The 11,786-nt window shown below is 35.1% G+C and overlaps 1 protein-coding gene across 1 annotated transcript; it reads right to left on the reverse strand.

Moving 5' to 3' along the window:
* Positions 1–2,000: 2,000 nt before the first annotated feature.
* Positions 2,001–3,173, reverse strand: LOC141641096 (uncharacterized). The gene is made up of 2 exons (XM_074449773.1): positions 2,546–3,173; positions 2,001–2,392 (listed from the first exon to the last, which is right to left on the reverse strand). Exons 1-2 carry the CDS (start codon positions 3,171–3,173, stop codon positions 2,001–2,003), a joined length of 1,020 nt encoding a protein of 339 aa, XP_074305874.1.
* Positions 3,174–11,786: the final 8,613 nt, after the last annotated feature.

The raw sequence follows: 11,786 nt of genomic DNA on the forward strand, positions 1-11,786 counted from the left end.
AAATCAGGAATGAAAAACCCGACAAACTTATTTGAAGCATGAAAATTATAGAAATTGAGGAGAAAAAAAAGGGGGAAATTGAGAAATTACCTTAATGAAGAGGACCGTAGATGAAATGAGAGAAAGAAGAAGGAAACAAGCTTGAAGATTGCCGAGTAATATGCTGAAAATCCTAGCAATGGAGGTTGATCGTCGTAGGACAGCTTGATAATCGAAGGGAGATGAAGAATGACTACTGAGTGTGATGTGCGAAGAGAATGATGGTAGTAGAGAGAGAAAAACAGATGAGTGAGAAAGGAAAATTGCAAAAATTATTTGAGTTACAGGGTTTTGGAGGGTTGGGGGTGCTGAACTGCGGATGTTTGATAGGTTAGATGAGTTTCTCTTCCGTCTAATTTGTCTGATCATAGGACTGTGAGTGGTTCTCACGGTTCTCATTATCTTGGTGGTTCTCACCGGATCCCAAATCTATATCTATATCTATATCTATATCTATATATATATATATATATATATATATATATATATATATATATATATATATATATATATATATATATATATATATGATCCTATGAGTTTGCCACTTCTCGTGAGTTTCCCCCCGTATATAAGCAAATGACCTCACAAAACCAATACCTTACAATCATACGTGACACCAAACTTTCAGCTCTCTCTCTCTCTCTCTCTCTCTCTCTCTCTCTCTCTCTCTCTCTCTCTCTCTCTCTCTCTCTCTCTCTCTCTCTCCCTCTTTATCTTCGTCTCTCTACCTTTTGATAAAATATTCAGCTACTTTGTTACGATCAAAATCGCACCAAAAATCTTCAATTTTGATAAACAAATTCATCAATTCTTCACATTTTTTTGTAAATCCACAATTTTAAATAAAATCCATTTACTATTTCGATTAATTCAATTGAAACTATCAATTTTTTCTTCAATTAATACTCCAGAAAACCCTATTTCTTCAAATCAAAACTAGGTATGAATTTTTCTTTCGATTTCTTATTTAATACTCGAATAACTACAGTATTTGATTCAAATAACTGATTCTAATATGATTTATGTGTTTTTTTCCGTAATTTTTAGGTTAAACGATGATGAATACAAACGATCAAACTCTTACTCAGCTTGATAATATTGCTGATGATCAAACATTGATGAATTCAGGTATAAATTTGTATAATAATGCTGATATAATAACTGATGTTATTAGGTTAATGAATATGTGTTAATATTACTGATATTCAAACTTTTGCTCATTATGTTGATTACTTTATTCATGATATCATTCAATATCTAGTATTTGAATAACTGGATTACTATAATACAATAACTGCATTACAGTATTAAAATAACCGCTGCAGCAGAGATTATATTTTTCCATCATAAAGACTATTTTTATAGGATCTGACATTTATCATTAAATTATTACTAGTTAATGATGAAATAACTTTATTATTATATTAAAATAACTATGTGTGCATTGTGGTGGAATAGACTACCAATTTCATTATAAAAACTCCTATTTTCTGATAGAATAACCGGACTAGTATAATACAATAACTCCATTACAGTATTAAAATAATTGTTGAAGAAGAGATTGTATTTTTCCATCACAAAGACTATTTTTATAGGATCTGGCATATATCCTTACAATAACTACTAGTCAATAATGAAATAACTTTACTACTATATTAAAATAACTGTGTGTGCATTGTGGTCGACTAGAGTACCAATTTCAGTATAAAAGCTCCTATTTTCTGATAGAATAACCTGATTAGTATAATACAATAACTGCATCACACTATTAAAATAACTGATGCAACAGAGATTGTTCTTTTCCATCATAAAGACTTATTTTATTGGATTTGGCATATATCCTTTTTTTTTAGGTAAAATGTGAGTATATAAATTATATCAAAAAACAACCATAATTACAAGGACAATGTTCGAATCCCGGCTAAGGCATTCTAACACATAAATCCTATGCTTGCCTGCTAGTCAATGGCACCATTGCTTTCTAGATTACACATTTTGCTACGAATTCTCCTCTGAATTAATCGCTTGATTCTTTGTGCTATAATGTCAGGTCTCTGAACACACAACGGATGTCTCGCATTGTTTCTCTGAAACCATATGGTATACCAGAATGCTGTTTGAACACACGCAGAAGCCTTCCATTGCAATCTGTTCCTGTTTGCAGATATTAATGTAGTAGGATCAGGCATTGGCTTACCAATCCAATCTGCAATACTATCCTTAACCTTACTAGTGAACCTGCACTCTGAAAAGAGATGGTCACTTGTCTCTGGCTGTTCCCCACATAAGATGCAGTCATCATCAGGACACAAACCAATAGCATATAGTTTGGTTCTAAGATTTAGTCCATCTTACATAATCATCCAAGCAACAACAAAGTGTTTAGGGATGTTCTAGTTATTCCATACAAGATTATACCAGGCAGTTTTGGGGTGCTGACCCATCAACCATTCATATCCATTACGTATAGAGTATCCTTTGGTCGAAGAAATCCAAAGATTACCATGAAAACCACTCTTAATCCTTTCCTTAACCTTACAAATTCTATTCCAGGTCCAGGGGGTATCACTTCCAGGAGTATAATCATGCCATTCAACTCCCTTTAAATACACATTAGCAACCCATTTGATCCAAAGCCTGCCAGGCTTGATATATAGCCAATTCACCAATTTCCCCACTGAGGCAGTATTCCACAGCTCTGCTTTTTTAATTCCTAGACCTCCTTCATCCTTTGGCAATGTAACTCTATCCCATCCCACCAGTGGAACTCTGTGGTAATCAGAAGAGCTACTCCATAGAAAGTTCCTGCAGATGGCTTCTACTCTTTTGATCACACTCTTTGGGATAATGAACATGGCAGCCCAATAATTGTAAAGAGTGTTAAGCACTGAATTTATAAGAACCACTCTTCCTGCATATGATAGCTTCTTTGCACCAAGGCTACGAATTTTAGCCACCATTTTTTCTATCAGGCAATTACAGTCCTTCTTGCTCATCTTCCCTGGCTGTATGGGTACTCCCAGATATTTAAAAGGCATTGTGCCTTCCTGGAAACCAGACACAGCAAGGATGTCCTTCTGTAAGTCCTCCTGCATCCCATTAAAAAAGATTTCTGACTTACTGTTATTCATGCTTAATCCTGAAGCTTTAGAGAAGGAACTGAAAGCTCTCAAAAGTAGGAGAATAGAAGGAGCATCCCCTTTACTAAACATCAACAGGTCATCCGCAAACATAAGGTGAGTGAGCTTGAGTCCCTTACATAGAGGATGATAATGAAAAGTCCATCTTGTTGTAGCAAACTTAATGAGTCTTGTCAAGTATTCCATACAGATTGTAAAAATGATGAAATAACTTTACTATTATATTAAAATAACTGTGTGTGCATTGTGGTGGACTTGACTACCAATTTCTGTATAGAAGTTCCTATTTCCTGATAGAATAACCTGATTAGTATAATATAATAACTACATTACAGTTTTAAAATAATTCTTGTATAAGAGATTGTACTAGTATTTATATAATCTAAGATATGTTCAATGCTTTTATCTTTTCAGGCATTGAAATAAGTAATACCCATTCAACAAACAAGGATTGCAAAAGATTGCAAAAAACAAAGGAAGTAGGAAGAGACTGAAATCAAACAAGGATAAGGCAATTGAAAAGGCAAGCAAACCGAAGAGGCTATGTAATAACTGTAACAAATGGCACACCACGACAAAAGAAATTGTCCAAATCCATTTGTTGAGCAAGCTTTGGAGAAAGAAGATGAAGAGGAAGAGGAAGAAGAAGATGAAATGGAGGATGAATAAGGCGCTGAATAGAAGAGGATGAAGATGAAATTGGAATATGAATAATGATTTACATTACACTAAGATTGATGATAGGATAATTACTTTACTATAGTTTCTGATAATTTGGAATCAATGTTTCATTGCTGTTTTTGTTCATTGAATATCGTACACTATTACAATAATCGTGTCAGAGCTTTACAATAACCAAGATTATACTTTACAATAAACGTGTAATTTGTCATAGATTTTGCAATTTGAGTTGAACAATATACAATAACTGCATTTGTTCTTTTCACACAATAACTGAATAGAACAACCATTATTCTGAATTACAACGACCAAGATTATACTTTACAATAACTGTGTAATTTGTCTTAAATTTTGTCTTATAAATGAACTGGGTGGGAGGAGGCGTATGTATACAGTCTTGCTCGTGTGTTAGCTACATAAACTGGTCGTTTCCAAGTGCATCCAAAATTACCAATCAATATAAGCTGCCAAAAATATAACTCAAAATTGAAGACGATAAATTGTTGTATCAATTAAAATAAATGATCAACTTCAGAAGTTGAATATAATAACTGCTTCTAAGCATTACAAAAACAAATATTTCTCATAAGCCAACATTACATTATCCATCATTCCATCTACAAATGCAAAATAAAGCACTCATTTCTTTCGCCAAGCACCTTTTAAAGCAGTTGTTTTAAACCTTTTCGTGCCCGCTCTTCTATCTTTTAAAAGTACTTTCTCTACATCCACTATGTTCTTCCTTAAAATTGTCACTTCTTCCAAAAGAGACGCTCTTGTCTTATTGACATCTGACATTATCATAATAGCCACAATCTCAATCCATATAGGAAGCCTCTCAACTTTCTTCTTAACTGATGTCATATCCTTAACGTGCGTCCCTTCATATGTGAGCATGTAAAACACGATAAAAAAATCCCGATTCCTTATCGTTCATATAATATGTTTTCCATTCAAAATCAACAATAACAAATGTAAATGTGTTGATGAGAACCCCTTCTTTTGTTGTTTTCCTTGTATCCAAAAAGTCAGAAAAACAGTCAACCTACAACATGGACAAACAAAAAGGCAAATCAGAATTACATAAAACAATACAATAACTAGGTCAAAACAATACAATAACTGTGTTTTGACATTAGAATCACTGACCAAGTTCTACTTTGGAATTGATTGTTATTCTGAATGAAATAACCCATGTTGAACTATATAATAACCCATGTTAAACTATATAGTAACTAGGCTGTCATGCATGAGTTAGGATTTAGAAGACATACTGCAATCTTTGCAAGTCTATAGAAATCATATTTTTCCCAATGATCATGCAACATATGGTCCAACACATCAATTGTCTTGTTCATAAAATTCACACAAACACAAAAGTAGTGCTTCCCTAAGGACAACGGGATGAAGACAAAGTCTAGTTATTATATAGTTTAACAAGAATACAGAAATAAGAATTAAACAGAAACACAAAATTGGGGGGGGGGGGATATACTCACATGTTCAATCTTGGAGTTTTGTGAACCCTATTGACCGCCTTTCTTGGAAAAACTGTTTTCAATCGTTTGAAATCAGCTCTATTACCAACTTCAGGCTCTCTGTTACGTTTAGGACCCATCTTTCTTATAACTGAGTAAAAGAAAAAAAAATAGTTAGAATAACATATTTATGATAACAACTAATGTACACAAACAAAAAATAAGTCACTACTAGATACAATAAATGAGTTTTCATAATACAATAACTAGGTTAAAGCAATACAATAATCGACATATAACGTTACAACAACTGAATCAGTAAGAACATCATATATAGAACAACTAAGGTACACAACACCCAATAGGTCACTGCCAGATACCATAACTGCTTTTTCATAATACAATAACTAGATTAAAGTAATACAATAATCGACATGTAATGTTATAACAACAACATTTATAAGAATATAGAATAAACGAGTTTTCATATTACAATAACTGGACTTGACCAAAGCTGACTTTAAAACACTAACCAACGATTCACTAAATAATCTAGAATAACTAAATCGATATATTACAATAACTACATCAATATATTACAATAATAGATTAATGTCAAAACAAACACATTATCTTCATTAGAATGCACAACGAAATCACCAGAAAAGAACAACATCAAAATTCAAAAAGGCAAAAATAAAATTACGAAACCCTAGAATTATGCAAAAACAATCGGAAATGTAATTTAACAAGAAAAACACAACAAATTGAACTACATAATGAAAATGATTGGATAAATTGAAGAATACACATACAAAAACAAGAAATTCAAGCAAAAAACAAAAGATAAAAATACGAAATTAAACAAAATCAACGAAAAAAATAGTACAGATGAAGGAATTCATTACCTGATGAGACGAAATTGAAGATGAAGTAGACTTGAGCACAAAAAAAACGAAGAAACGACGAGCAAGGACGAAGAAGCGAAGTGAAGATCGCAGTAGAGGGAGTACAGTAGAGGGAAAAGAGGAAGAGAGAGAAAGTTATAGTGAAAAATGAAAAAAAAATATGAGAAACCGACATATGAGTTGGTGAGTAACATGTGTTATATACAATGTGTAACTTTAAATCTCAGCCATCCCATTTTACTTTAGATGAATGGTTGAGATTTAGAGGGGTAACTCACCCAATATGACCCAACTCATATGATCCTATATATATATATATATATATATATATATATATATATATATATATATATATATATATATATATATATATATATATATATATATATATATATATATAGAGAGAGAGAGAGAGAGAGAGAGAGAGAGAGAGAGAGAGATTGGATTTGGTGATTTTGGTTCTTATGGTGAGTTGTGAGTTGGGTGAATCTCAGCCATTAGATTAAATTAGAGATGAGTGGCCAAGATTAATCTTAGTTGTCATATAAAAGCATTGTTATTTAGTTTATTTTCTCTCTTTTCTCTCTCTCTCTCTCTCTCTCTCTCTCTCTCTCTCTCTCTCTCTCTCTCTCTCTCTCTCTCTTCTTTCCGTCATTTACTCTCTAACTGTTTCCCTCTCTAATTAATACTCCATATTACTGCAAAACCGTTTATATAATCATTATCAACTGTAAGCGTTCCTCTCTCTTCTATTATTCTTGTGTTATTCTTCTTCAACTGTTCGTCTCCTTCGTGTTTTCTCCCGTTTTCTCTTCGCCGTTCATCATCTTTCTTCCGATTGAAGGTAATTTCATGACATTTTCCTCTTTTATTTTGTTATTTTGTTTTATTTCATGCTTTTGTATGCTTTTTTATTCGTTTTTCCAGTTTAATTATCGCTAGGTTTACTTAATCGAGTACTTTAATGTCATTATTGTGTTTATGCAGTTTCTTCATTGTAATATTATGCTGCATTTTTGAATTTCTGATTTTTCCTGAAATGATTTGCATGTTCTTAGTCGTTTCCGCAGTTTTCTATTGTTTTGAAGTGATTTGCATGTTCTAGTTGACGAGTTGTGTTGAGAACTTTACTATTGATCTCTACACACTTTACTTTTTGTGTTATTCTCATTATTCTATCGCTTAGTTTGTTGTCAAGTTATTTGTCATGTTTTAATTGTTTAATGTGGTTTTCTAGGGTTTTTGTGTTTGTTCGTGTTGTCTTCACTTTTCAAGATTTCATTATTCATTCCGCCGTTATCTTTGGTCCTATGGTGTCATTACAAATTACTCTTTCTGTCATTGTAGTGTTTTTCCTGTTTTTATTTTCTGTTATTCTTTTTGTGTTATTCTGCTGTTATTCTTGTGGTTTTGTTTGTTTGGCTTTGTTTGTTTGTAGGTTTCAACATCACTAATGGACTTAGATTGTGAGGGATGGGCAATAAATATAGTGAATGAAGATAAATTGTTATTTGCTAGAGAGTTCGCTACTGAAAAGAAAAAAAATTGGGTTGGTTATTGGACGATAAGAGTGATAAGTGCTTTGAAGTTAATGTACGAGTTCGTCGTCGTAATCAATCAATGTCGGCAGTTTTAAATAGCCAGGACCTAATGGAAAGATAATTCGATCATGTAGAGACTACTTTGGACAAGAGTAATGTGTCTCTTGTTTGTAAGAAATGGTCACAAATGTTCCTATTTCATAAAAGTACGCCCGGTGTTCACGCCGAATATATGAAAGTTCTAACAACAAGTCACAGTCAAGGTTTTAAGATTTTGTCAAGGGGCTCGAAAGTAGTTTCCAAACGATGCAAGTGCTACATGCTTGCAAGTGAGCCAAAGCGGTGTTGCATGATTGCTTGGATATACACGATCATGACATGATCCTTGATGCACTGTATCCGAACGGATCAAAGCTAATTCACGAGTACTTTGAAACACTCAGGGACTATCCTGCTGCTTATGATCTTGCTTACGAATTGTATTATAAGTCAGTCGATGTTGTTGACGTTGACTGACTTTTTACGTTATGTCCTGTATTTTCGGAAGTACATTTTGGTTCTTTCTCGAAAAGAATGTATTTTGGGTATTATGTAATTTGAAACTGTCTCTGGTTGTAATTTAGTACGTTATTTTGTTTTATGAAGGCTTATGTAGGCCGTATGTAATTTTGAAACTGTCTTGGACTCTTTATTCAAAGAGACTTTCTTTTAATTCTCTTTGTGTTTTTGTTTACACTTCCGTGTTGTTCTTTTTGTGTTTTGCTGCTGTATTATAACGGTTCTGTTATTAGTTTGACTAATTGTCAGTGTTCTATTATTCTGCTGTTACGGTACTCTCATTCTGCCGTCATTATTAAAAAGTCCAGCTGAATACCTATTTATCATTGAAAGTGATCTTTATTTTTATTTTCTGGATAGTACATACAGCTGAAAATGAAGTTAAAAATCAAATCCGCAGCTTCATCAAAGTCTACTCAACCGTCATCATCAAATTCTCCCGGTCTGTCTCCATCCAAATCCCCTGTCACATCTCCATCAAAGAGCACTGCTTCTCAGAGAAGGAGTATTCGTAGTCAAGAAATATGTACAATCGAACCACCCACTAAAAAAACCAAACGAAAGGCTGAGACCCAAGTTACGAAGTTGTCGTCTAGTCCACCAAAGACTAGTAGTAAGTCGGCTGGCAAAGTTAAGCATGAGAAGGGAATTGTGATAAGTAGCAACCAACCTCAGGCTGGAGATGCCGCAGGAAATAACCCAGTGTATGTACTACTGTTATTCTACTTTTATTTTGTTGTTATTTTGCTATTAATATGTTACTTTTCGTGTTATTTTTTGCTGCTCTCCTGTTATTTTGCTATTATTCTGTTGCTTTGCTTTTGTTATCTTAAATATTTTAATGCATTGCATATTTTTTCCCCTTTGTGTGCACAGTGCCGATCCATTTGTTAGCTGCCGCCGGCCTGCTTTTCTTCTTAGAGTTATTGAAGCCCTCACCGAGGAGCAGAAGGAGGCTATTAGGGAAATGAGATTCGGGGGTTTACTTGAGTTGAAGCTTTTTCCCTCCCCCATACCATGTTCCGGGAGATTATATATGCTTTTAGAAGTGGGAAGTTTTTTTGAAATATCTGAAACGGAGAAGTACGAGTTGACTGTAGTTGATGTGCACGATGTGTTTGGTTTACCAAATTCTGGACCAAAATTGGATTTGGTTATTACTGGGTTTCCTGGTTCTGCAGACGCTGATGGAGAATCTTTGAAGCGTGCTTGGCGTAAGAAGTATGGTATCGCCAATAACAAAAGTGGGATACCACTTAACAAAGTTCAGGAGACCCTGCTAGAGTCTTTGGTTGCGGATGATGAGTTTAAGAAGACTTTTGTTCTGTTTGCTATGTCGTGTTTCGTTGCTCTTGTGTCGGATTATGTGGTTGATCTTAGACTTATAAGCGCTGTGGAAGATGTTTCTAGGATCAAGGAAGTTAATTGGTGTCAGTTTGTCTTCTCAGACTTGGTGACTTCTGTGCGTGAAACCCTTAACGGGAGGAAAAATATTCGTTGTTGTGTAGTGTTGTTGGCTATCACCTATTTTCACCGTTATTTCTTTAGCGGTGATCAGGTGAATAATGAGCTACCGCTCATTAAACATTGGGATTTTAAGTCTTTCAGTGAGAGGTTGCAGCGTGAGGCAGCTGCTGGGGCTCTGGGCACTGGGGAGCGTTCAGATGTTGCTTTTCCATTGTCTCGTCCAAAAATCATTGGCTCTAGTCAACGTAGTCAACGTCGATGTCTTGTGCTGGATCTACCTGATGATATTCTTACGGATGAGCAAGTACAGTCCGCAGCGGTCGACGTAAGCACCTGTTTGATTGTTTTTAAACGAATCATTCTAAAATGTTATTCTGTTATTGTCTTTAAGTATTAGTTGTCCTACTGCTATTATTTTACGATTATTCCACTATTATTCCTCAGTTTTCCTGCTGTCATTCCACTGTTATTCTATTTTTCATTCCAATTGTTACTCCACTGTTCTCCTACTGTTATTCTACTATTACTCCACTGTTATTTTATTCTCATTGTTAGTGTAATCTTGTTATTCCTTTGTTATTTTATTACTCCACTGTTATGCTACTGTTATTCTACTATTAATCCACTGTTATCTATTCTGCTGTTAGTGTACTATTATTCCTCTGTTATTCTACTATTATTGTACTTTTATTATGTTTTGGAATTCAGTTTTAAGTAAAATTTTGGGATTTTATCTTGACATGATGTTCATCAACTTATACTGCTTAATGAGAGGGACTCTCATATTTTATGCCGCCGATACTTGGAACGGGCGGAACTTATAAAGTCGAAGATGATGAAGAAGAACCAGCAGGCTATGCGTCAAGCACCTGCTGCTAAGTTGCCCAGCAAAGTAACCCGACGAGCTGCTAAAGAAAGCACGACTGAACAGTAAAAAAAAAGTTGGTTATGAAGGGTCAGAGAATTTGGTTGCCACCCCATCTTTCTTCACGGATCAAGTTATCCATGAGCTGGACGAACGGGTAAAGCATGTATTGGCTATGCAAGGGGCAAATAAATCGCGATCTACTGTTCCTGAAGAACCAGCTTCCAAAAAAGCTAGACATGAAGATGTCATCATTGAACCCCCATATCATTTAATCTGTTTTCTCAATTTTATGCGGAGTGTGTCGGGCTTTCGGATGTGCAGCCGACTATAGCTGAAAAGAAGGGTGTTGAACATAGTCCCGTGATTCAACAAAGTGCAAAGGTGGGGACTCCACAATTATCACCGCTCGGTTTAGATTCTATTACGACGGATATCTGTGCTGACATTCAGTTTCGTTATGGAGAGCCAGATGATGTTGGTGAGAAAGTAGTTGATGTGGGGGACATTACCATTGAGGTGGAGGATGTTAACAATGATGTGGAGGACGTTAACATTCAAGTTGAAGACTATCTTGTTGATAATCCGCCAGAGGACGTGCCTAATACTGTTGAGTGTACACCGGTAGAGGTTCAAGCAACTCAAATTCCAAAGACTGATGCTTGTTTGCCTGAGACGGAGGTGACGGATACCGGTGCTGACATTCCATTGCCTAATGACACTCAACATTCCACTCAAATTGGCAGTGAAGCATTTGTGACTGCATAAGAGGAAGTAGCGGATGTGGTGATGTCTTGTCATGCAGACTTGTTGCATGGGGCTGCGTCTGAGATAGATAAATCTGATAAACAGGATTCCGAGGTTGTGTTGGAGGCTGGTACTGTTGTTGGTGAGGCTGTCCTAGAGGACAATGGCGTTGCTGAGTTGAATGCTCCTAATATCGGTACAAGTTATTTGCTGCACTCTGCTGCACATGAGGAGCTACTGTTGTCTGTTGTGCCTCAGAATTTCGGATGCACCTATGATTGTGGTACTGTGGATCCTCAGCTAGTTGTCCTGTCAAAATCAATGATAACGATGGGATATGTTTTCAACCCAATGTTATC

This window comes from Silene latifolia, chromosome 2, assembly GCF_048544455.1.
Source record: "Silene latifolia isolate original U9 population chromosome 2, ASM4854445v1, whole genome shotgun sequence".
Taxonomy (NCBI): domain Eukaryota; kingdom Viridiplantae; phylum Streptophyta; class Magnoliopsida; order Caryophyllales; family Caryophyllaceae; genus Silene; species Silene latifolia.